The sequence below is a fragment of the Carcharhinus amblyrhynchos genome, chromosome 1 (genome assembly GCF_965287045.1).
Source record: "Carcharhinus amblyrhynchos chromosome 1, sCarAmb.v2.hapA, whole genome shotgun sequence".
NCBI classification, from domain to species: Eukaryota; Metazoa; Chordata; class Chondrichthyes; order Carcharhiniformes; family Carcharhinidae; genus Carcharhinus; species Carcharhinus amblyrhynchos.
In genome coordinates, this window is record NC_137324.1 from 29,982,398 (window position 1) to 30,009,622 (window position 27,225).

Below are 27,225 nucleotides of genomic sequence, written 5' to 3' on the forward strand. Positions count from 1 at the left end.
CCTAAAATCTTTACATAAGATAAATTCAGTGCTGGCTGACAGCTGTGATTAACAAAACAGGAGTTGGGAAATCTGTATTTTCTGAACTGCAAGTGTAGGATCGGTCACTTCTTGTCATTACGCCTACAGCTTGAGTGTACATTTACGTTTATACTCAGACAAAGATTTACTTACATACTTTACTCCCACATCCCAAGACAATCCATTTGCCTTCATTGCTGTAATGACAGTTTTTATTTACAGACCTAATTAATTAGGGAGTTGCACAAAGAGGATTTAAATACATTTTAATAATAACAGTGATATTAAATACACCCAATATTTAAAGCCAAAATATTTCAAGTGATAGAGGGTACTCTTATTTAACCATTAATAAATTAAGCAGGCAAAAGCAAGAGAAGGATTAGATTGGTGGTGTTGTTTCCAATCCACTGCTGGAATGTCTGTTAAAATTGCTGCCTTCCTTCTTGAGCCGCATGTAACGTCCACAAAACCAGCGGTGGGTGAGTTTGTCATATTTCTTCCAGAGAATCATTCAGTGAGTCAACTGGTGGTCTTCCTGAAGTCCACACACGTGTGCATGTGCACACACACACATACACACACACGCATACATGTATGTTGTTGTTCATGAATTCAATGCATTCACAGACTTCACATAGGCTTTTCAACCTCTTTAAAGTGGGTACGTTGATTGCACCCCACCCCCCCCAAAGTGGGCTCACCAATCCTCTGACGATTGGTGTTAGCAATCTTCTGTGAAATGTTCTTGATAATCTTCTTAAGCTGAGATCACGCGTACCTTTTAGAAAGGACGCACCAATCATCTTAAAGTGGGCTCATAACCTTCTTTATGACAAAATATCTAAATGTAAGCACCACCAATTTTAGAAGCCAGTTAATAGTGGTTCTTTATGCTACTAATAAAGTTTGTACTAATTTTAATGTGTCTTGGGAAATCCTTTGTTTGTTGAGTTTGAATATTCAGAGTTTCAGATTCTGCCTGGTCTTCAGTCCTTTGTTTCATCTTCCTTCTGATGCTGAACGTTTCCGCCTGGAACTTTGCTCTGTGATTATATCTTACAAATGACGTAGACTTCGTCATATGTTTCTGTGTAATGAAGAAAACCCAGTAAATACCGAGAACAGTAAAGCCACTTCAGAATGACATCAGACAGAATGGAACAAGAAGCATCCATTGAACTGAGTGAAAGAGCAGATCAGGCTGATTTTAATATGGAGCAGTGCTGGTCCCAAGAGGAAGCTGGAAATCTGGGGGCAACCCCAGCTCAGTCATTTAAACATAGATACATAGAAGTTAGGAGCAGGAGGAGGCCCTTCCAGTCTACTCCGCTATTTATTATGATCATGGCTGATCGTCCAACTCAATTCCCTAATCCCGCTTTTTCCCTATAACGTTTGATCCTATTTGCCCCAAGTGCTATATCCAGCCGCCACTTAAATACATTGTTTTGACATCAACTACTTCCTCTGGTAATGAATTCCACAGGCTCACCATTCTTTGGCTGAAGAAATGTCTCCTTATTTTCGGTTTGATCCTGTGAATATATCTACAACAGGCTGTTGCTTGACTAGTTATGAGACAGCTCTCCCAATTTTGAAACAAACTCTCAGATATTAATAGGGAGGACTTTGCACACACAGAATCACAGAATTGTCACAGTGCAGAAGAAGGCCATTTGGCCCATCGTTCCTGCACCAACTTTCCAAACAAGCATCATGACTGAATGCCATTCCCCTTCTCTTTTCCCTGCAGGGTTGACCAGGGCTGGGTTTGCCATTGTTGTTTCTGGTGCCTAGATTCGAAGCTGGGTGGTCGAAATGGTTTCAATCCTTATCAAATTTGTAGTGGTTCGATACAATTTTGTGACTTCCTTAGCCATTTCAGAGAGTAGTTAAGAGTCAACCACATTATTGTGGGCCAGGCCAGGCAAAGATGGCAGATTTCCTTCCCTAAAGGACATGAGTCAGATGGGTTTTAAAACAATCAATAATGGTTTCATGGTCATTTTTACTCTACAAATTCAAATTCCACCATCTGCCATGGCTGGATTCAAACCCACATGTCCAGAGCTTTACCGTGACACTCTGGATTACCAGCGCAGTGACAATATCACTATGCCACCAACTCCCCTATATATTCATCTCATTGCTAGCTGTAGGACAGATTGTAGGTTGAGTGCTGCATTTAGCTACACAATAACAGTGAGTGAATTTCGAAACATAGTTAAACTTTATTAAAGCTTTATTCATATTGGGAAGTTATATTGCCAGTGGTAAAATTTAATCCCAGCAATGAGGTTATCAGTTAATAAATAGAGAAATGGCAGCACTCTCAGAACTGCACGTCCTGTGTTACCTACGGCTTAACGGTATGCTGGAAGAGAAGGAAAGGGTGACCTGCACTGCAAAAACTCACCAAAGCAACTTAAGTAGTATCTTCCAACCCATGACTGCTACCATCTAAAAGGACAAGGGCGGTATATACATAAAAACTGGATGTTCCCCTCCAAATCACTCACCATCCTGACTTGGAAATATATCACCATTCCTTCACTGTTGTTGGGTCAAAATCCTGGAACTCCCACCCTAACAGAACTGTGCTGTACCTACACCACATGGACTGTAAAAGTTCAAGAAGGCAGCTCATCACCACCATCTCAATTAGAGAAGGGCAATGAATGTTGGCTCAGCCAATGATGCCCACATCCTATAAATGAATTAAAAAAAGAGATAGTCAAAAAGGAACAAGCAGGTAGTGCAGGATTCCCCTGAGTGCAAACTACTCACATCTAGTATTCCATTCTGAATACTGATGAGGATGATGGTTTATCTGGGAATACGGCCAGAGCCATGGCGATGGCAACATGGGTATCTCAGCTGTACTGGGGGTACTAGTGACATAGGAAGAAGAGGGATCTTGTTCTGTAGCCTGAATTTAAGAGGCTAGGTAGAAAATTAGCAAGCAGGACCTCAAAAGTTGTAATCATCCAATTACTCCCAGCGCCAGTGCAAGTGAGTACAGAAGCGCAATGAAAGGACAGATGAATGAATGGCTGGAAAGATGGTGCAGGAGGAAGGGCTTTAGATTCCTGGGACACTGGGACTGACTTTGGAGAGATGGGGTATGAACCTGATGGGATCACCTACAAAGTGTTGGGCACCATTCCTTGCGGGCTTTGATTGTGCTGTTAGGGAGGTTTTAAACTGACTCAGGAGAGGTGTGGGAGCCAGGAAATAATGTTCGAGAGGAATACCCAAATTACACAAAATCTTGAGACTGATATATCGCATTAATTTGGGAATATTAATTTAATAAATGGGGTCAGAGTAAAGGAAAAAGTAGAAGAGTCTAATCCGGGTTATTGTGCATTTATGCAAATGCAAAGAGTGTGGGTAATCAGACTGGTGAGCTACCCCAGGCACAGATTGCCATGTGGGAATATGATGTTGTGGCTATATCAGAAACTGGCTCAAAGGACAGGACTGGATATAAGAGCCAGAATTTTACCACCACACCCACCCTGGAATCAGGGTTGGTGTGACTTGCAGAACGGAATTCCCCATTGACCTCAGGCAGGATTTTACAAGCCTCACCCAAGCGAGAAAGATAAGGAAGAAAGTCTGGTGGGAGTGGTGTTATTGATTAAGAAGAGCATTACTGAGTTGGAGAAAGAGGGTGCTCAGAGGCATCAGGGACACTAAGTATTGGGCAAGAGTTCAGGAATAAAAAGGGTGCAATGACCTTGCAATCTACAGGCTGCCAACTAGTGGGAAGGGTGTAGAGGAACAAATTTGCGAAGAGATTACAGAGAGGTGCAAAAATTATAGAGTACTTATACTGGGTATCTTCAATTATCCAAATACAGGCTGGGATAATATTAGTGTGAAGGGCAGAGAGGGGCAAGAGTTCCTGGGGGAAACATTTCTTCAGCAGTACGTTTCCAGTCCAATGGGGAAGAAGGCTCAGCAAAACCAGGTGCTTGGAAATGAGGTGGGCCAAATAGATCACAGCCAGAAATTCATGCCATCGCACTGGCAGGTTTTGCGATGGTCCAGAGTGTGAAGTTGAAGGGGTGGGAATCCCTCTGGGTTCCTGCCTGCCACAAACATACAGCGACTTTACACTGGGCTGAGCAAGGCATTGGGCAGGAAACTGCCCTTGCTCTAAATGGGGCCTTAAGTGGTCAATTAATTATTGGGTGAGGCTTGTAAAATCCCACCTGAGGTTAAGGGCTGTTTCCAGCACAGCCTCAATTTTTAGGCTGCCAGGAGGATTGAACTTGCATGGGGGAAGTCAAAAATCAACAGAGTTGGATCTTGGGCGGGAAGGACGGAAGTGCACCTTGATCAGAAGCCCCTTTCTGACTGTGGGTCCCCTACCCCACCTAAGAGCCAGTGGACTCTGGACCTCAATCCTCCTTCCCCGCCCCAGCCTCTTTCCCGAGACTCACCTCAGGCCTTCCCTACCCTCCCTGTATCTTTAGAACTTGGTTAGTCCTTTGATGCCCGGATTTAGTCTCAGGTATCCCCCTGCATTTATTCATCTGTAGGGCTGTGGCTGCGGGAATTGGGGATCTGCCAGCCATTCTGATTTGCCAGCAGCTCTCTATAACAGGCCTTTCTCCTGGGTGAGGGGCAGAAGTCAGGCCTACAGCCACTGAATGCTCATTCAAGCGTGAAAAGGTGACAGGACACTTGGATCTGTTCCTCACAGACTCCCTGGATTGTGGGAGGTGAGTAGGAGAATATTTAGAAACCAGTGTTACCATACATTTGAGGCTGACTATGGGAAAGGAGAAATAAAAATCCAGATTAAGAAAAGCTAGCTGGGAAAATAAATGGGAAAATAATGGATCTAGACTGAATAAATTGGAGTCGAAGGGCGTCAGAATAAACAATATCTGATCAATGGGCTGCCATCAAAGAGGAGGATTCTGGCACAGTCAAGGTATAGTCCCTCAAAAAAAGAGAGGGCAAATAAATCCAGTACTCACTGGATGAAAAAGGAATAGAAACTAAGATAAAGAAAAAATGTGTGTCAGATAGAAAATACAATTGAAAACCATGCTCAATGTTCAGAGGAGAGATGAAGAGGCAGATAAGAGAAACATACAGGGAGTATGGAAAGAGACTGGCAGATAATATAAAAATAAACCTCAAAGTATTCTACAACTATATGAATAGTAAAAGGGTGGTAAAAGGAGTAGGGCCAATGAAGGAATGATAAGGAGATTTACACATGGGAGCAGGTGGTATAGCTGAGGTACTAAATGTATAGAGCAAAGAACAAAGAATACTACAGCACAGGAACAGGCCCTTTGGCCCTCCAAGCATACGCCGATCACACTGTCCTATCTAGACCAACTGCTTATATCCCTCTATTCCCCGATTGTTCATATGCCCATCAAGATAAGTCTTAAATGGGGCTAAGGTAACTGCCTCAACTACCTCACTTGGCAGTGAATTATCCTCTGTGTAAAAACCTTCCCCGCACATCTCCACTGAATCTTTCCCCCCTTACCTTGAACTTGTCATTTCTGCCCTGGGAGAAAGCTTCCAACTGTTCACCCTATCTTTACCGCTCATAATTTTATAAACTTCTAACAGGTCGCCCCCTCCCCCATCCATTCCCTCCTTCCAGGGAGAACAATCCCAGTTTATTCAATCTCTCCTCATAGCTGATGCCCTTTGTACCCAGACAACATCCTGGCAAATCTTTTCTGTACTCCCTTGAAAGCCTCCATGTCCTTCTGGTGTACTTAGCATTTGTCTTTATAAAGAAAGATGATGCTATTCAGGCCATGGTTAAAGATGAGGTCATTGATACACTAAATTGGTTTATCTGTTCTTAAAGTTGATAAAGCAACTTGATCAGATGAGATGCATCCAAGGATATTGAGAGAATTGAGTTGAAATTGCAGAGGCATTGGCCACAATTTTCCAGTCTACCTTAGACTCAGGATGGTTCCAGAGGACTGGTCAATGGCAAATGTTACACCTCTGTTCAAAAAGCTGTAAAGATTAATCCAGCAAACTCTAGGCCAGTCAGCTTAATTTTGGTGGTGGGGAAGCTTCTAGAAACAATAACTCAAGAATAAATAGTTGTCACATGGACAAATGTGAGCTAATGAAGGGAAGCCAACATGGATTGTTTAAGGGAAAATTATGTTTAACTGACATGCTGGAATCTTTTGAAGAGGAGGGAACAATTTTGTCTTTTAAAAAGCATTTATATAATTACATGGGTAAGATGGGTATAGTGGGATATGGGCCAAATGCGGGCAATTGGGATTAGCTTAGGGGTTTAAAAAAAAGGGCAGCATGGACAAGTTGGACCGAAGGGCCTGTTTCAGTGCTGTAAACTTCTATGACTCTATGAGATAACAAAGAAGGATTGAGGCTAGGCCGGCATTTATTGTCCAAGCCTAATTTGCTCTTGTGAAGGTGGTGGTGAGTTCTCTGCTGTCCCTCAGGTGTAGGTACACCACAGTGCTGTTAGAGAAACGGTTCCAGAATTTTTGACTCAGCATCAGTCAAAAAGGAATGACAATATATTTCAAAGTAAGGATGGTGAGTGCCTTGGAGGAAACGTCCAGGTGGTGGTGTTCCCATGTGTCTACCTCCCAGGTTGTTCCAGATGGTAGTGGTCGTGGGTTTGGAAGTTGTTTTCCAAGGAGTCTTGGTGCATCTTGTAGAAGATACACAGTGCTGCCATTGTTTGTCAGTGGAGGAGGGAGTGAATGTTTGTGGAAGGGGTACCAATCAAGCAGGCTGCTTTGTCCTAGATGGTGTTGAGCTTTTCGAGTGTTGTTGGGGCTGTATTCATATGGACAAGTGTGTTCTATCAAACTCTTGACTTATGCTTGGACAAACTTTGGTGAGTCAGGAGGTGAGTTACTCACCATAGGATTCCTAGACTCTGACCTGCAGCCATAGTATCTATATGGCTAGTCCAGTTCAGTTTCTGGTCAATGGATGTTGATGGTGGGGGATTCAGCGATATTAATGTCATTGAATGTCATAGACTTCCAAAAGGCATTTGATACAGTACCACACAATAAACTTTTAAATCAAGTTATAGCTCATTGAACTAAAGGGACAGTAGCAACGTGAATGGAGGAAAGAGACAGTAGTGGCTAATGGATGTTTCTTGTGTTGGAGGAAGGTTTGGAGTCGAATTCAGGGCTGGGCAGAAAAGTGGCAGATGGAGTTTAACCATGATAAGTGCGAGGTGATTCACTTTGGTAGCACAAACTTGAATGCAGATCACAGGGTTCGGAGAATTGTGGAGTAAAATAGAGATCTTGGGGTTCATATCCACAGATCTCTGAAGGTTGCCACTCAAGTGGATAGAGCCGTGAAGAAGGCTTATAATGTGTTAGCGTTTATTAACAGGGGGTTTGAGTTTAAGAGTCATGGGGTTATGCTGCAACTATACAGGACCTTGGTGAGACCACATTTGGAATATTGTGTGCAGTTCTGGTCACCTCATCATAAGAAGGATGTGGAAGCATTGGAAAAAGTGCAGAGGAGATTTAGCAGGCTGCTGCCTGGTTTGGAGGGTAGGTCTTATGAAGAAAGGTTGAGGGAGCTGGGACTTTTCTCTTTAGAGTGGAGGAGGATGAGAGGTGACTTAATAGATGTTTATAAGATGATGAGAGGGATAGAAAGAGTGGATGTTCAGAGACTGCTTCCTAGGGTGGAGGTAGCTGTTACTAGGGGACATAACTATAAGGTTCATGGTGGGAGATATAGGAGGGATGTATGAGGTAGATTCTTTACTCAGAGTGGCTGGTGTGCGGAATGCACTGCCTGCTGTGATAGTGGAGTCGGACACTTTAGGAACTTTCAAGCGGTTATTGGATAGGCACATGGAGCACACCAGAATGATAGGGAGTGGGATAATTTGATCTTGGGTTTGGACGTAGCTCAGCACAACATTGAGGGCTGAAGGGCCTGTACTGTGCTGTACTGTTCTACGTTTTATGTTATTTCTCTGTTCACTACAAATATCCACCACGGAATGTTTCGAACTTAGTTACCTCTTGTAATGTATTCATGGCATGAAATTAGCCACAGGTACTGACCTGAAACATCAGTCCAGTTCATTAACTTTTTAACTTTTATTCATCTGTGTGCTGAGCCTTTCTTTCCTCATCAGGCTTGCTGCATATGGGATCTGGAAGAATAGTGGAGAGAGAGGCAGGGAGAGAATACATTAGAGTACATATGCACATCTGAATTATAGTAGGAATTGGCCATTAAGCTTGTCAATCCCCCTGTGGCTGATCTAACTTCAACTCCACATTTTTGCCTAATCCTTTGGGACCTTTGGCTCCCTTGTTAGTTAGGAATCTAGCTACCCTGCCTTAAAAATATTCCCTGACCCTCCAACGCTCACGGGGGACAAAAGTTCCAAAAACCCATGACTGAGAGAAAGTATTTCTCCTCATCTGTCTTAAATGGGAGCCCTTTTATTTTTAAATTGTGCTGCCTAATTCTAGTCTGTCCTACATAGCGAAAGATCCTTTTAGCTTCCTGTCAAGTCCCCTCAGAATCTTATATGTTTCAATAAGGTCCCAGGTATCAGTTGTGAAACTTCTCCAAACTGCTTCTTAAATATGGAGACCAGTACTCTAGATGTGATCTCACCAATATCCTGTATAATATTGTGAGATCACTAACATGATAGCAGAGTGATGGTGTCCAATGACATTTTGAAAGTCATTTCACAGAATCACAGAATGCTATAGTGCAGCAGAGGCCCTTCAGCCCAGCGAGTCCACATCAATACATGAAAGGCCTTGACCTAGCCACCTAATCTCATTTGCCAGCACTTGGCCCATAGCCTTGAATGTTATGATGTGTCAAGTACTCATCCAGGTACTTTTTAAAGGATGTAAGGCATCCCACCTCCATCACCCTCCCAGGTAGTGCATTCCAGACCGTCACCACCCTCTGAGTAAAGAGATCTTTCTCAAATTCCCCCGAAACCTCCCACCCCTCACTTTTAACTTGCGACTTACGACTCTACCAACTTTTACAGATGCACCATGGAAAGCATTCTTTCTGGTGTGTCACAGCTTGGTATGGCTCCTGCACTGACCAAGACAGCAAGAAACTACAAAAGGTCATGAACGTAGCCCAATCCATCACACAAACCAGCCTCCCATCCATTGACTCTGTTTACACTTCCCACTGCCTTGGCAAAGCAGCCAGCATAATTAAGGATGCCATGCATCCCAGACATTCTCTTTTCTACCTTCTTCAGTTGGGAAAAAGATACAAAAGTCTGAGGTCACGTACCAACTGACTCAAAAACAGCTTCTTCCGTGCTGCCATCAGACCTTGAATGGACTTATCTTGTATTAAATTGATCTTTCTCTGCACCCTAGCTATAACTGTAACACTACATTCTGCACTCTCTCATTTCCTTCTCTATGAATGGTATGCTCTGACTGTATGTGCGCAAGAAACAGTACTTTTCACTGTATGTTAATACATGTGACAATAATAAATCAAATCGAACTTGTGTCCCCTCGTAATTGAACCTCCAACTAAGGGGAACAGCAGATCCCTATCCATCCTGTCCATGCCCCTCATAACCTTGAACACCTCAATCTAGTCACCCCTTGTCTTCTCTGCTCCAGAGAAAACAATCCAAGCCTATCCAACCTCTCTTTATAACTTAAATGTTCCATTCCAGGCAACATTCTGGTGAATCTCCTCTGCATCTTTTCCCATGTGAGTGTGTCATATGTCTTTTTCACCACCTTATTAACCTACCTTTCCGCCTTCAGAGATCAATGGACAAACACACGAAGATCCCTTTGTTCTTCGGAACTTCCCAGTGTCAGATCTTTCATAATATACTTCCTTGTCAAATTACTCCTTTCAAACATTTGATCAAGTTTCTCACAAAGTGATTGCATGAAAACGTGAGTGTATGGAACTGGAGATAAATTTATGAATTTGTGATCGCTTGGGAGGTAGGAGTCAGAGAGAATGGATAAAAGGGAATGTCCTGTGTCAATCAGAGTGGCAACTAGTGTTCCTCAGAAATCTGTATTAGGGGCTCAGATATAAATTTCAATGGATTGAATAGAATAAAGGGTAATGGTGTGTAGGTGACACTAAATTAGGGGAATGAAGGGTAGAAGCAGAAAGTCACAAAGGGAAGCAGACAGATTAAGTGAGTGGAAAAAGAATGGCAGATGGAATTAACATGAGAAGTATGAGGTCGTCTCTTTTGAACCTAAGAAAGATAAATTGGAAGTGACAGACTAAGGGGGAAAGAATTATTGAATACTAATGGAAAGCAGGCAATGTCATTCTGCTTTATGCTCTCTTGGATCCATTAACTTAAATAGAACTGAATATCAGTGGAGTGAATAGCACTGGGATTTTGAGCTCCTGCTGGCATTGGGCGTGAATGGTGGCACAAGAGGCATAAATTGCCTTATTCATTGATTGGAAGTCCTGTCACAATTGTCCCCCTCCCTATTCTCCCAGTTGCATAACGGGGTTCCCAATATTGAATGTTAGGAACCCTATTAGAATAATTGAATTTCAGCTATCAGGCCTCTCCTCCTGGTAATTCCCCTGCCCCATTACATTATCCATTCACCCCTGTCACTATCTATATCCCTGCTTAAAATGGGTAATGGGCTATTTCATTATACAAAAGAGAACAAGATATTTAGGGTTCTATCAGAAGGTCAATATTAATCTTTAACAATATAGAATCATAGAACCAAAAGAGAAAACACTGGAAAGTCTCAGCAGGTCTAGCAGCATCTGTAAGATGTGGAGATGCTGGTGTTGGACTGGGGGAGACACAGTAAGAAGTCTGACAACACCAAGTTTAAGTCCAACCGATTTATTTGATAGTAAACTTGCAAGCTTTCGGGGTTTGCCTCTTCGTCAGACGAATGGAGAGTTCTGGCCTCAGACAGAGCACATAACAGCACACACAGTTTACAGATTACTGATTAGAATGCGAGTCTTTATACCTAACCTGCTATTCAAGTCTTAAAGTGGCTAACAATGTGAGTGGAAGGAGCATTAAGCCCAGGTTAAAGAGATGTGTATTGTCCCCAGACAGTACAGTAAGTGAGGTTTAGCAAACCCAGGCAAGTCATGGGGGTTACAGATAGTGCGACATGAACCCAAGATCCCGGTTGAGGCCGTCCTCATGTGTGCGGAACTTGGTTATCAGTCTCTGCTCAGCGACTCTGCGCTGTCGTGTGTCTTGAAAGCCACCTTGGAGAATGCTTACCCGATGGTCAGAGGCGGTCACAGGCACTCGGCCTCTGACCTTCGGGTAAGCATTCTCCAAATAAATCGGTTGGACTTAAACCTGGTGTTGTCAGACTTCTTCCAGCATCTGTAAGAAGAGAAAAGAGCCGACGTTTCAAGTCCAGGTGATCCTTTGCCAAATCTAAAAGGCATAGAAAGTGGGAGAAATTTATTCTGCAGGGGGAGGGAATGAAAGATGAGTCATAGCAACAGAAACCAGGGGAAAAGACTGTTAATAGCTGTGCATACAGAGGATAAAGAGTGTGAATGGCCAAATGATAGAGAAACTAAAATCAGAGGGTAATCTGTGACGGATGCAGATGTGGGGGAGGGAGAGAGGAAATGGGTGGGAGAGAGGTAAAGTTTAGAAAAAAAGGGAAAGGGGAAGCAAAGGGGGAGAAAATGTAAGGAAAGGGGGATAAAGTAGGGGGAAAGAGTAGGGAGAAGACGAATGAAGAAAGACAATAAAAAAACTGCAATAGAACACAGAACAGTACAGCACAGTACAATGTAGTGCCGAGTTATGTCCAATCCCAAGATCAAGCTATCCCCTCCATGTGCCTATCCAATAGCCGCTTGAAAGTTCCTAAAGTGTCCGACTCCACTATCACAGCAGGCAGTGTATTCCACACCCCAACCACTCTGAGTAAAGAATCTACCCCGAACATCCCTCCGATATCTCTCACCATGAACCTTATAGTTATATCCTCTAGTAACGTCTACATCCACCCGAGGAAATAGTCTCTGCACGTCCACTCTATCAATCCCTCTCATCATCTTATAAACCTCTATTAAGTCGCCTCTCATCCTCCTCCGCTCCAAAAAGAAAAGCCCCAGCTCCCTCAACCTTTTGACATAAGACCTACCCACTAAACCAGGCAGCATCCTGGTAAATCACCTCTGCACTCTCTCTAATGCTTCCACATCCTAAGGATGTAAGACAGCGAACAGTAAAAAGATTAAATAAAATTAAAACAAAGGGGCCATGGTGGGCTCTTTTCTCTCTGTACAGATGCTGCCAAACCTGCTGAGATTTTCCAGCATTTTCTCTTTTGATTCCGGTTCCAGCATCCGCAGTAATTTACTTTTATAGGATCATAGAATCCCTACAGTGCAGAAGGAGGCCATATGGCCCATCAAGCCTGCACCAACCACAATCCCACCCAGGTTTTATCCCCATAATCCCATTTACCATCCTAGTCCACCTGACACTAAGAGGCAATTTAGCACGGCCCATCAATGTAATCCACACATCATTGGACTGTGGGAGGAAATCGGAGCACCCGGAGGAAACCCATGCAGGCAAGGGGGGAACGTACAAACGGCGTACAGTGACCTGAGCCAGGGGAAGTCCCTGGCGTTGTGTAGCAGCAGTGCTAATCATTGTGCCACTATAACATTAGTCCACACTTTATAAAGCAGACTTTTAGGCTGTGATGATTTTATATAGAGCATTTTGTATTGTATTTCACTGGATTATGGTTCTGTTGCCGATAAAGGGAGTTTTAGCAAACTGAACACAGAACTGGTCACACTCGTCATTCATTAACAAGCGGGTAGGCATAAATAGGTCATTTTCTGATTGTAAAATAATGTGTGGCATACCACAGGGATCAGTGCTGGGGCCTCAACTTTTTACAATTTATATAAATGCCTTGAATGAAGGGACAGAAAGTATAGTGCTACATTTGCTGATGACAAATAAATTTGTAGGAAAGTAAGTTGTAAAAAGGACATAAGGAGGCTACAAATCGACATAGATAAATGAATGGTCAAATATTTGGCCAATAGATTATAATGTGAGAAAATGTAAATTTGCACATTTTGACAGGAAGAATAAAAAATAAGCATATTATTTGAAAGGTGAGAGATTGCAAAGGTCCGTGATTCAGAGGCATCTGGGTGGTCTAATGCATGAATCACAAAAGGTGAGTATGCAGGTACAGCAAGTAATTAGGAAAGTTAATAGAATGTTATTATTTTTTGGGAGGTGAATTGAATGCAAAAGTAGAGTTCATGCTTCAGTTAGACAGGGCACTGGTGAGATGATATCTGAAGTATTATGTACAGTCTTAGTCTTTTTATTTGAGGAAAGATGGAAATGCTTCGGAAGAAGTTCAGAGAAAGTTTATTAGATTAATATCTGGAATGGGTGGGTTGGCTTCTGAGGAAAGGTTGGACAGGCTGGGCTTGTATTCACTGGCGTATGGAAGATTAAGATGTGACCTGATTGAAACATATAAGGTCCTGAGGAGTATTTACAGGGTGGAAAGAATACTTCTTCACAGAATTCCTACAGTTCAGGAAGAGGCCATTCGGCCCATTGAGTCTTCACCGACCACAATCCCACCCAGGCCCATATCCCTACACATTTACCCACTAATCCCTCTAACCTACGCATCTCAGGACACCAAGGGCAATTTTAGCATGGCCAATCAACCTAACCCGCACATCTTTGGACTGTGGGAGGAAACCCATGCAGACATGTGCAAATTCCATACAGACAGTGACCCAAGCCAGGAATCGAACCCAGGTCCCTGGAGCTGTGAGGCAGCAGTGCTAACCACAGTGCTACCGTGCCGCTCTTCTTGTGGGAGAATCTAGAACTAGGATCACTGCACATTCAGCAAGATGATGGCTGATCCAACATTCCTCACGTCCACTTTCCTGCCCTTTCCCCATAACATTTGATTCCCTTACTGATCAAAAATCCACCTATCTCAGCCTTAAATATACACAAGTACTCTGCCCCCACAGATCTCCATGGTAAGGAGTTCCAAAGACTCACAACCCTCTGAGAAAATAAATTCCTCTTCATTTTGGCCTTAAAATGCACCCCTTTATTCTGAGACTATGCCCTCTGGTCCCAAACTCTCTCATGAGGGGAAACATACTATCAGCATTTACCCTGTCAAGTTTCTGAAGAATCAAGGGACAAAGTCTCAGAATACAAAACGAATTGTTTAACGCAGAGATGAGGCAGAATTTCTTCACTTAGGGGGTAGCAAATCATTGTGATAAGTCTTCGGAGGCAGAAGTCCCTTCACCAAAATCCTTTCATTTACAATTGCAACAACAGTGCACAGAGTGCTATCAGTCAACAGTCGATCTTCGGGAGTACCAGAGGAACTGACACTCCTAGTTAAATAAAAGGCAAAGACTCCCTGATTGACCCTGCAATTGACTCCTTAATCACTGAGTTCATATTCCAATTGTCCAAATTCAAAGGCTTGATTGAAGTATGTTCAAGTCAGAGACAGATAGATTTTCAGATTACAGTGACATTGAAGAATATGGAGAAAATACAGGAAAATGGTGCTGAGGTAGATCATCTGCCATGATCTCGTTGAATGGCAGAGCAGGCTTGAGGGGCTGAGTGGTCTCCTCCTGCTTCTGTGTTCCTAAAATCACTTTAGAGGTGACATGTCGTATACATAAAGGGAGAAGAAGAAAAAGGAAAAACCTATCGTAATTTTTTAAATTTGTTCACGGGATGTTGCTGGCTAGGCCAGCATTTATTGTCCACCCCTAATTGCCCTTGAGTTGGTGACGGTGAGCTGCCTTCTTGAATCATGTAGTTCATGAGATGTAGATACATCCATAGTGCTGTTAGTGCAGGATTGCAAGTGGAAGTTCATATTCTCCAGCTCTCCCTCTCTCTTGCAAGTTTTAAGTCCCCAAACATAGTGCCATTTAATCATTCCTTCCTGATTTACCTCATTTTGTCTTTTACTCTTTGTCTGCATTTGACCTTGGCTGCAAACTCACTATGGACATTGTCAGTTCAACTTGGCTTCTCATCAAAAGAACCACATGTAAAGGTACATTTTCAGATTCCAGCTCTTAGCATCTTATTGAATACTAACCCTTTATTACAGTTAGTATGGTGACTGGCTACAAACTAACTTCACTTGGGCCAGAGGGTAGAAACCACTTTTCATTGCAACCACTTTTTGGGGCACAAAATGAAGCATACCATACATGTAGGAGTTGGTGCCACTGCTAAATTGGTGGGGGCCCTTTCAACCTCCAATTTACAAATTCAAGGGGCTTAATAATGATTGAATGTCCCCTTTTGAATATAGGCTTGTGATGAGGTCGGGATTCTTCAGTGAATCCATGGCCTCGAGAGAAAGGAAAGTTATAAAGAGTTCAAATAAAGCCTTCCTGGGAAGCCAGAGGGAGCAGGAGAGCTGTCAAAACCACAAGGATATTGCCCGCAGTAGCAACCCCTATCAGTTAGATTGTTCTAAAGCATCATCTCCATTCCCAGGATTTGACTGAGGACTTCTGGCTGCATTGAAGCTCCCGTTATCGATGTCTGCTTTGCTAGTGAGCTGAAAGGGTCACAGAGTGGATGACCACTGCTTATCAGCCAATCTGAAATGAGGCCAGAGGACACATTGTAATCAAGTCATTTCATGTGCCCATTTTGTGAGAGCAGCATCCCTTGGTCTTTTCAGCTTCTTCCCTGTTGCCATCAGACTTTTGAATGGACCTACCATATATTAACCTGATCTTTCTCTACACCCTAGCTGCGACTGTGACATTACGTTCTGCACCCTCTCCTTTCCTTCTCCCATATTTACTCTATGAACGGTATGCTTTGTCTTTTTAGCATGAAAGAAACAATACTTTTCACTGTATCCCAATACATAAGAACATAAGAAATAGGAGCAAGAGTAGGCCATCTAGCCCTTCGAGCCTGCCCCGCCATTACACGTGACAATAATAAATCAAATCAAATCAAAAAGTCTTTTCCAGATGTCACAGAGGGAGAAGGTTTCAGCCAGATGTCGGAATTAGAAAGGTTTTAGTTTCCAATGGAGGAACCCAGGGAGGAAAATTATGAAACAATGCAGACCAAACATTTCAGTTTAGCATTCCCAGGGGATTTGGACTGAAAGTTGCCATGTGTTCTCAACAGGAAGAAAATTATTATTCCATATATGCTTTAGTTAAAAGATCTGCAATAAGGTTGGAGACACCGACAGTATAATGCGATCATGTCCTGGGACCAGATGTTGAATTGTTACACTCTGAGTATCGAATCCAGGTGCTCATTTTTCATACATGAGCCCAGGCAGCGCAAACCAGCAACCTCATTAACAATGTAAGTAGTCTCACAACACCAGGTTTAAGTCCACCAGGTTTATTTGGTCGCAGGAGCTTTTGAAACGTCGCTCCTTCATCAGGTGAGGAGCGGCTCTCCGACAGCTTGTGCTACCACTCATCTGATGAAGGAGCGGTGCTCCGAAAGCTCATGCTATCTAATAAATCCCATTGGGCTTTAACCTTGTATTGTGAGCCTTCTCACAGTGCTGACCCCAGTTGAGTGCCAGCATCTCCACATCATTAATATCATGTGACAGATAACTTCCACTTTCCACCATGTGACAGATAACAAGAGCAAGAACCCTGGCTGATTTATCTTCTCCTAATCCAAAGGTGCTGCTATCTTAGCTAAGAGCAGTCAATTAAACGAATAACTACTGAGTTGGGAATCTTTTGGGTTGGCATCGCTTATTAGTACACAAAGTCGTGTCTTCAAGTAAACTAGCTTTGGGATAGTCTCCATTAACGCTCCTGGACACAACGAAGGATTGTCATTCAATTGGAAAGTAAAACTGAATGAGATTACAGTCATTTAACAAAAAACAGTAATTGAAATGTTTTAGTTCGAAGTCTATAGGACCTTTCCAGTACTATACCCCTGGCCCATACAGAGTTTCCATACTTCTGCTGCAGCTTATTGTCAAGTGAAGGCAGAAGGAATGAAATGAATCTTTGAGCAGGTTCTTTTCAAACCAGCAGGCTGAGAGTTCATGGGCATATGCACTATGCTGATACATAAGTGCATGACAGGGAATGCTGCACTGTTTGATGTGCCATGGTTAGGACCCTGCCTATTCAAACTGCTCCAGGCATAGAGATCTCAAAGCAGCATTCAAAGAACAGCAGGGTTCCCTTTGGGTGCCCAGAGCATAAAATGGCAGGAAGGCTAGATCAACGGATCCATCATCTCATTGTTGTGTGTGGGATCTTGTCATATGTGAAACAATATTCACATTTATAAAGAATTAATTCATTTAGTAACGTGGTAGTGCAGAACTCGAGTAGTGCTGAAAAAACAAGGATATGCTGTCAAAACTTTCCATCTTGCACTCATCAGGACAGATGCAAGAGTATCAAATCTCAAAGAGGAAAAACAATTTATGCTGATGAGAAAAGGGTACCGATTGGTTGGCCAGTCAGTTCTGATTGGGCAAGGGTTTGCCATGGAGAATGTCCTCCATGTTCTCTACAAGTAGAAAGAACCTGTCCAGGCAATGTACTGTTTATAATTAAACAAAAGCATTCTCCACAGCAATGCCTCAACCAATCACAGCTGATGAGCTAACCATCAGCATCCTTTTCACATGCAGTAAGAATCATTGCTTCCTTTGAAAATTGGTATTCTTGTGATGAGTACAAGTTGAAAAGCTTCAACAGTATGTCTCTTTTTTCAGCAATAATTAATTTGTCGATTGTGAGATGCTACATAAAGATGACATCGTCTTGATAAAGGTCACAATCTGGAATCATTTTACAAAGACAGTGCAGAATGTTGCCATTTTTTGACAAAGTGTCATCCCAGGAGGAAAAAGCAGCAGGTAGCCTGCCGCCTGCATTGCTGGCTTTGTCAAAAAAATTCAAGGGGCAGATCCCACAATGTCACATTGGCAGGGTGAGCTCTGAATGAGCCCGCCATCCATTTTGGCTTTTAAAAGATTGGGGCAATGTTTTTAAAGGATAGTCCTGATATAAAAGAAATAAAATTGGAAAATCCCCATGCCCTGTCGCCAACATGAATGTACATTAATGCGAAGGGACTTTCATAGATACAAATGGGGATTTCCATTACATTATTGGCGGGGTAATTCCACCTGTGTAAAAGATGCATTGAGACTATTGTTTGATTTCCCACCCACCCTGAAAATAAGAGTGGAAAATGCACCCCCCTCTCCTCCCCACAATATTTTAAGACGCAATTAAAATTAATGTGGGCCATTAGGTGGAAGTGTGTATAAAGAGGATGACCTGAAATTCTCACGAGGTGTATGCAAGTTCCATGAAATGTGTAGCAATGGTGTTTATCTGCACTCCCTGTATAAATCCTGATAGTTCTTACAGCACCAAAACAAACCCCACTGGAGATCGTTGTCATAAATATTAAACATACACTTCCTTGTCTTGGATGCCATTTTTCTGTAAAAGTTGTAGTTGAGTGTCCTTTTATTTAAAACAATATTACTTTACCTATATATACATTTTTTGAAGACACCAAAATAAATGATGGTTTCTCAGGAGCTCAACATTTCAAGAACAACATTTTGATACAGGTAGTTACGATTTGTATCTTTTAGACATTGAGATGGACAATGGACCTTCACGTGGCAAAACATGTAGGGGGTGATTCTGTCAAAATAATTTTTAAGTGTTGAATTTGTATAAAAGTTGGTGTAAAAGCTGTTTTTTTCAGTGGGAGTTTCAAAATGAATCTCCCACACTCTGTGCACTGCAGAGGGCAGTAGCCTGAATCACACTAAAAATGTGGGGGGTGGGACCTATTCCCACTGAAGAGGCTGAAAATAACACGCTGAGTGGACTCCTGCGTGTGAGCACATCTCTGGAAGATTGCTAAACAAGTCCTCCCAGCATAGACATCGATGGCCTCAACCCCCCACAGACATTGCTGGCCTCTAACCCACCACCTCCCCCCCCCCCCCCCCAAACGCTCCCCCTCCAAGGACACTGGCCTCTCACCCACCAACCCCCCTCCCCCCACAAGAACATCGCTGGCCTCACCATCCCCCACTGACCCGGGCATCACTGGACTCCTGAGGCAGGGGAAACTGAAACCCTTCCTCAAGGGGCTTTTAAACCAAAGTAGGTTAGTTAGGGATCATAATGTGCCTTTTACCAAAGGCATCACGAGGTGCCTCTTGCATATATTATGCAAAGGTATTGCTTATTAACCACACACATGATCGACAGTAATGGATTTTTAAAAGTACTGTAACTTTGAAATGTAATTTTAAAGGTATTTGTGTGAGCTTTGGCCAAAAGCAATTGCCCCACAGCATAATGGGGAAAAGTGAAATCAGACAGACTGCATTCTCTAGTAACAATAGGAGTAAAAACTATTAAAGCCCTTGTAGCTGGAGAATTGCTGAGATTATAAATGAATAGAAATGTTTACGTGCTAATTGCAATGAATGGAAGTGTTTAGCTTTTGCTGATAAAGATATGGCTGGCCAGACAGGGAAAGAGACTCCTTATCAATTCTTATGGTCTGACACCAGCCTGATGTACGTAAGCAGGTTGCTAAGCGATAGAGGAAGGACTTTTGGGTCCTCTTATCCAATGAATTCCTTATTATGTCAGGAGGTAGAATGCTATCAGCCAAGGTAATTAATGTGTATTAATGGATTTGGACCATCCAGTCTGTATGACAGATTGGGCGGGGAATACAAACCTTCAAAAATGGGATATCAATTGTGCTCAGGTTATTTGAGAGAGACGTTAGAATCCTTCCTGCATGTCTGTCCCAATATGTATGGTCAAATACAGACACATCTTTGAATCAGGACACTGAGTTTGTGCGTCTTTGTATTTAGCTTAAGTTTTAGCAATACACAGCCTCAGAAAAAAACCCCAGTCAACAACTCCCATCCCCCAGTGACTCAGACATCACTGGCCTTGCCATCCCTCCAACACCATCCATACAGAGCATTGTACTGCCATGCATACCCCCTGCCTGTGAACATTGCCCTTCATTGTGTGAGAGCCTTGAGCATTGCAGCCTCTCTGCCCCAGCCACCGTACCTTGTTGAATTCACCTAATCAGCACCTATGGAGATGCCTCATCCTCTACTGAAACAAGGCTGCTTATACATTATTGTTATGAAGTTGGCGTTTGTAAAATTATATTAAAAAAAAGTAAACTGCTAAGAGGTGAAATTGTCTGTTTAAAAAGGTGGTCTTCTTTTCTGTAGAATTTTTAAAAAAGTTTTTAAAAAAGATGCAGGTGCATATGCAGTACACAGACTGAAACATTGTACCAAAGCCCAAACAGTAGTGTTGCCAAGACAATGGGCTGCTCATGAATTTTGCCCAGTCAATTTAAATTAGGGACTTAGATAACAACAGCCTGTTAGATTTAAATTTGATGTTTTGATGTTTGAGACCCTATCCTACAGTGGGGATGCTGGTATGTCATCAGGGGTATAAGAGATGGGGGGCAGTGGCACAACAGGAGAAGAGCACCTGCCGCAGCTTTCAGCTTTAGAGAGAGAGAGAGCGAGAGAGAGACAGCCAGCAACTGCTCTCTGTCATAGCTCATTTATGTCTTAAAAGAAAGCCTCATGTCAATAGTGAAGATAGTGAAAGAAGACAGATTCTAGACAGAAGATTTTGGAAAACAACGAACTTGGTTGAAATTTAGAAAGTGACTAAAAATTCTATTTATTGTTAATAAGCAGAAATTGTGTTTATGTACATCATTCCACGAGAATAATGTTTTATTCAGTTTGTTAACAGTTCTGGATCAGAACTCTCCACTCACCTGACGAAGGAACAGCGTTCCGAAAGCTAGTGGTGTTTACTATCAAATAAACCTGTTAGACTTTAACCTGGTGTTGTGAGACTTCTGATTGTGTTTACCCCAGTCCACCATCAGCATCACCACATCATGACTCCCAAGTTAGATGCTAGGCCTCAGGATTTGTTTATCCCAAGGCTGGTGGAGATGCATCAGCAAAGCCGGGGAAGGGCTGTCAACAACCATGCTGCGACTGCAAGGTTGTTTAGAGAAGTCCAACAGAGTGCTGTTGCAGGAGGGTTTTGCCGGTACAGTGTGTCACCAAGCCAACACTACAAGGGTGGCATGACAACTTAGCTCAGAGGGATACCGCTGATGTCCCTGGGACCTCTGGGCACCCTGAGGGAGGAGGAAGGGCTCGAGACCTTCCACCCAGGAGACTCCGGGACACCCCAAAACGTTCCTATTCCCTCCTTCCTCACACTGGGGCGCCTCAGGGCCAGTGAGATGAAAAGGGTGGCAAAAAATAGTGCCATCCACTAGTCAGCCGGGGACCTCCAGGTTTCAGTCCCCCAGGAGGAGCCCACCAATGGTATCGCAGGCAACAGGAGACGGACCACAGCTGGACCCTTCTACCTCTGATGTGACCCTGGGGGAGCACCTAGACAAAGCAGTAGGCTGCAGAAGATTAGAAAGTTTTAGGGTCACCAAGAGGGCACGGATGAAAGTTACCAGTAGTCAGGGTTAGGTTTTTGTCACTGTTAAGATCCTTAGACAGCGTCTTCCAAACTCACGACCACTTCCATCTACAAGAACGAGGGCAGCAGTTATATGGGAACACCACCACCTGCAAGTTCCCCTCCAAGCCACTCACCGTCCTGACTTGAAAATATATTGCCATTCCTTCACAGTCGCTGGGTCAAAATCCTGGAATTCCCTCCCTAACAGCATTGTGGGTCAACCCACAGCACACGGACTGCAGCGATTGAAGAAGGCAGCTCACCACCACCTTCTCAAGGGCAACTGGCGATGGGCAATAACTGCTTGCCATGTCCCACGAATGAATAAAAAAGTTCAATATTATTTGCACCTGACAGCTGTGATAATCTGTCCCTGACTCTCCCGCCACAGAGCTGGGTGTACCCCAACCCCACACAAAGGTGCAGACTACTGTACTGTGCGATACTAGCCCATCAGCCAAAAGTTACAGACTGCCTGTCCTGCTTTCCCCAGCATCCACCGGACCCATCATCAAACACCAACCCCCTGACACTGCATGGATCAAATCTCCTGACCCACTGCCCACATGCTTGCATTCCCAAAGTTTTCCGCCATGTGGGCCCAGGTGGCAGTGTGCATTTGGAGAGTGGGTAGGGGTGGTACCAGGAGCAAGCTCCCAGTGTACCTTACAGTGAGTCGGATCCTCCTCCAGCCTTCATCAAAGACTCGCTAGCATGGCCAGCCCAGGCCCATTAGCCGGTTGCGATGTTTCTCGAGGTCAGGGGGGATGGATGGGGAAGGGTGGGGGTGGGGGGGCTGCAGTGGCTCCTGGGATATGGTGGAAGAATTTTGGGAGCAGCCCCCACACTGCATGGCACCAGCAATGTGGAGCAGGCTGCTATTAGAACCTGCCATCGCTGCCTGCCCTCCAGCCCCCCATATAGCAAGTCGTCCACTCCTGTCTAGTGCCAATCCGCCTCCTCCAGCTGGTCTCCCCAGTGCTGCATGATATGCAGAATGCAGCAGACGATTATAATGTGTGAGACAGACACAGGGTCATACTGGATGTCATCCCCAGAGTGGTCCAGGCAGTAAATTGTATCTTCAGCAAGCCTTTGTACCGTCTACTATAGACTGGGTGAGAGTGTGGGCCTCTGCCTCAGTCTCGGACCTCCACACTGGTGTCATCAGCCATGACCCCAGAGGGTAGCTCCTGTCCCCCACGAGTCATCCCGGCAGCCTGAACTGGTCTTCAAATAGCCCAAGGATGTCCGAGTGCCTCAACACGTAGCTGTCATGGACACTCCACGGGTAGCGTGCACAGGCCTATATCATGTTCATCCGATGGTCGCATACAATGTGAAAATTGAAGGAGTAGAAACCCTTGCAGTTGATGAATAGTTGCTCCTCACCTTGCAGGGACCACAGGGCAATGTGTGTCCCCCATTGCCTCCTGGACGTTGGGCATCCCAGCAATGGCGGCAAAGCCTGCAGACTGGGCCTCCTGCTGAGCCTGCCCAACATCAAATGGATGTATTGGACTGCTCTGGGGGCACAAGGTATCTGTCACCTGATGAACACTTCTGTGGAGTGAGGCCTGAGAGATTCCACAAAGTTTGCCACTGGGTACCTGAAATGGCCCTGTTGCATAGAAACCATCACCTTAACTTCTACTGGCAGTGGGTGGCTGCCTCTGCCCTCAGGTGCCAGTCGTGCGAGCACCTCACACAGATACCAGAGAGCATCCTTCTCTGGAATTCTCTGCCCGTTGAAGTGGTGGAGGTTGCCTCGCTAAATATTTTTAAGACGCGGGTTGATGGGTTTTTGATAAGAGAGGGGATTAAGGGTTATGGGGAGAGGGCGGGAAAGTGGAACTGAGCCACGACAGATCAGCCATGATCTTATTGAATGGTGGGGCAGGCTCGAAGGGCTGGATGGCCTATTCCTGCTCCTATTTCTTATGTTCTTATGATAGACAGAGCACATAACCTCTGGCAGCCCATCAAATGATGTTCTGGTACTGCCTAGGCCTCTGCTTCCTCCTCCTGGCCACTCTTTTGGGTGACTGCTCTCCCACCTCATGGCCATCAGCGGCAGCCTCCTGCATTTTCCTGAGGGCCTGCATTGGCTGCTCCTGGAGTGGCCTCCCCACACCCTCCACCTCCTGAATTGCCTCCTCCTCCTCCTCAGCCACCACCATGATGGCAGCTCTAGATCAATGAGACCAAGATCCATTCTATACAGTGGGGGCTAGAGGGAGAGAGATTGATAGATTCATGTCCTTGCTTGTATCTACCCCAGCACCACCTCTCCCCCTCCTCTCCCTAGTCCCTCACTGAGACCAATACCCCCTCTTGTAGATGCTGGTAACACAGCACAATCTGTGGTGCCATGCGTTACCGGATTAGGCTGCCTGCCATTGACACTGTGAACACGGCTGGCAGGGAGAGTGTGCAGGTCGGAATCTGGGCGTAACCATTGCATCCCCTTGAGTCATGCCGTGAGTGCAACTACAGCATCCCCTTCCAGGCATGTGTTGCAGGTCAGGGACACGGGGCAGGGGCAGAGTCCGAATTATCACTAGGTGGGTTCCCACTGACTGCAGAGCACATGCAGTATGAGCGTCTGTGTTAACATGATCACCCCTGCTTGGAGCACTGGCTGCCTGAACTGGCGAGTCATCAAACAGCACATGATGCACTCTCCCACCCCCCCCCCCAAAAAAAAAACCCATCACTCAGTCTGGTCCCTCACCACACCCCATAGCCAGAGCAATGGAACAGCCCAATGGCCGCAATTAGCAGCCGAACCAGCACTCAGTAAAGGTGCCTACCCCACCCCACGGAGACTACATGGAACATCCCTGGGCCTGGGGACAGCATTTCCAGCTCTCCCCACAGCAAGCAGAAATTTTCCAGGCCTGGCCTCCAACATCCTCTGCACTCCAGGAGCTGCAGCTCCATAAAACTTACCTCCTTACTCCTGTTCAACGCTGCCACACCAGCTCCTGACTTTTATGGAGCAGGGGAAATCCCCGTCAGTGTGATGTCACACCAGAGTAACAGGGGGAGACGCGAGCAGGGGTGGAGATTCTAATCGCGGACTGCTGAATAGATGGTAAGGTACATAAACTCAAGCTAATGTTTGATACGCCGATGTTCAGTGGATCCATCGACGCCAAAAAATGTAGGCACAGATACCTGGATGCCCAGCATAAATCAGGTAAACCAGCCACTCAAATCTCCTGGCCCACTGCACTAAAAATCAGGTAAACCAACCACTCAAGTCTCCCGGCCCACTGCACTAAAAATCAGCACAGCAGGATGGGAGAATCATCCCCTCAGTACCCAAATTTTCTTTCCCTTGAATGGAATTGTGGTGTTACCCCACTAGAGGGAGATGTTTACTTTTCCTGCTGTCATGAAGCACTAAGATTCATTCAATGACAAGTACAATTTATTTTTTCTCTCACATCTCAGAGTTCTTTCACAGAGCAGTGGACAAAATGAGTGACCTAACATTAGGGGCGAGGAAGGGGAAAACAAAGAATTGATGCAGCATCTTTCACTGCTGCAGAAGACCCAAAGCACCTCCCAGCCAAAGAAATACTCTTGGCTCATAGACAAAGCTGTACTATAGTGAATTTGCACAGAGCAAGATCCCACAAACAGCAATATAATAGTGACCAAGTAATCTGTTTTTAGTGACCGTGATTGAAGGTCAAATGCTGGTAAGGATCCCCGGGATATGTCTCCTGTGATGGGACCTTCCAAATGGCAGGTGAGACCCCAGTCTTAAAGAAGAAACCTTTGACAGGAAAGTGTTCAGGTCTCTGGAGTGGAACTGGAACCCACAACCAAGTAATTCCATGATGCAATGCTACCCTTTGAATCCTGGCTGGAAGAGAACAGTTCAGGTCAAGATCAATGTGTAGACAAGCAAAAAGGTTTTTTGGAGCCTTTTGAAAGGATAAAGGGAGGTAACAAAGTAGAAGTATCGAGCACGGGGATTTCAGAGGCTTGGAGAAGGAGTGATGGCTCTGGGGGAAGGAATAGCAGCTGAAGGAGTTCCAAACGATTGCTGAGGGAGTGAACCATTGGAACAAAGCTAGTGTCAAAGGAGTGTGAGGGCAATGGATGGCCATGGAGGGGATGCCAAGTTAGGACATTAGCCTTGTCCTCTGGAGGTGGTGGAAGTTGGCACAGATGGGGCAATGGGGATGAGGACATTGGGTGACAAGCGCATTCATGATTTGAATTAATAATATCTTATGGAAGCAGGGAGACTGCCAAAGTATTATAAACCTTCAGATAGGTTTGAATTTCATCAGTTTCAGGGTAAATGAGCATTCCCAGGGTTTAGCCTGAGATTACAGCCACGAGAGATTGATGATTTGACCTTAGAGATGTACAGGTATCTGAGGGAGTGGAAAATGAAGGCTTTGATTGTAGTTGGAGAAAGATAGTCAGGGCATGAAATTAAGCTGCTAAGCTCTAATATCCAAATTCAGCTAATGTCATAAACAAATTTACATATTACCAATGGGAGGCGATTCTCCCATCCGGGCTGGTAGATTCAGGTGATGCCCGATTTATGGGATCCGCGCTGGGCGTCCTGCCACTAATGCATCTCCCAATGCCGGATTTCCAGCAGCATCAGTTCCGCTCTGGAATTTGGTGGGCAGCTGCATAAAATATATTTAAATGTGTACTTGAATAATATAAGTACAATTAGTGGGCCCGGGCCCATTAGCATCTCCCTTTGCCAGGATATTTCACTCCAGCAGGGTTTACAATAGCTCTCCACTTTTGGGGAGCTAGCAGCCCGACACCGCTGGAGTGAAGGGGGGGGGGGGTGCAATCAGAACACCCCAGAGGGTCGAGTGCCAGAGAGCTGGTACCCCTGGGCTTTGCTACCTTGGCAGTGCCAGCCTGTGCCCCATGGCACCGTTCAAGGGGCAAAGTGCCAATGCCCAGGGAGGAACCTTGGCGATGCCCATGGGGTAGGGCCTAATGGGGATTGGTGGGGGATCCCGCTGCCATTCTGCGCTCTGGATTCCAGCAGAGGGAGGCCAGTGATCGGGGTGGGGAAAGGAGTGGTTGGGGCTGCCGGGGGAGGAAGGAGAGAGCAGGGAGGTTGATTGGAGCTGGGAGGAGAGGGCTGTGAGTGGGAGGGGTGAGGCTGGCCTGGGTATGCTTGGGGGGGCCAAGTTCGGACCCTGGAGGCTGGTCATAGGGCCAGGGGATCATAGGGCTGGCCAGTGACCGAGCTGGCCAGCAATTGACAGGCCGGCGAAAAAGAGTCACTGCACATGCACCGATCTCAGCACTGACAGGTCAGCGATGCACAGTGACGCGCTCAGCACTATACTGCAGGCCTCTCCAGCAGGAATAGGCCCCTAAATTTTCTTGAGATTCACACTAGGGCACTCTGGAGTTCAGAGTCTGAGAGATTCATTCTGAAAATCCTGCTGAAAAAAACAGCGTGATTTACTCCAGTTTTCATGCAAATTAGACACTTAGAATTTTCTTGAGAGAATCCTGGCCCTGTCGTGTTAACTGACTGACTATTCCAGTTATTTAACACTCTTTTAGTAAGTT

The 27,225-nt window shown here is 44.8% G+C and overlaps 1 protein-coding gene across 1 annotated transcript in view; it reads right to left on the bottom strand.

The window, feature by feature from the left end:
* Positions 1-276: 276 nt before the first annotated feature.
* The window catches only part of skor2 (SKI family transcriptional corepressor 2), a 37,520-nt gene continuing 10,571 nt past the window's right edge, over positions 277-27,225 (bottom strand). The window contains exons 7-8 of the mRNA XM_080197486.1: positions 8,112-8,203; positions 277-1,111 (exon numbers count right to left, since the gene is read on the bottom strand). Of these exons, the coding sequence (XP_080053612.1) occupies positions 8,141-8,203 (63 nt within the window). The 3' untranslated portion in view covers positions 277-1,111; positions 8,112-8,140. The remainder of the gene's footprint in view (positions 1,112-8,111; positions 8,204-27,225) is intronic.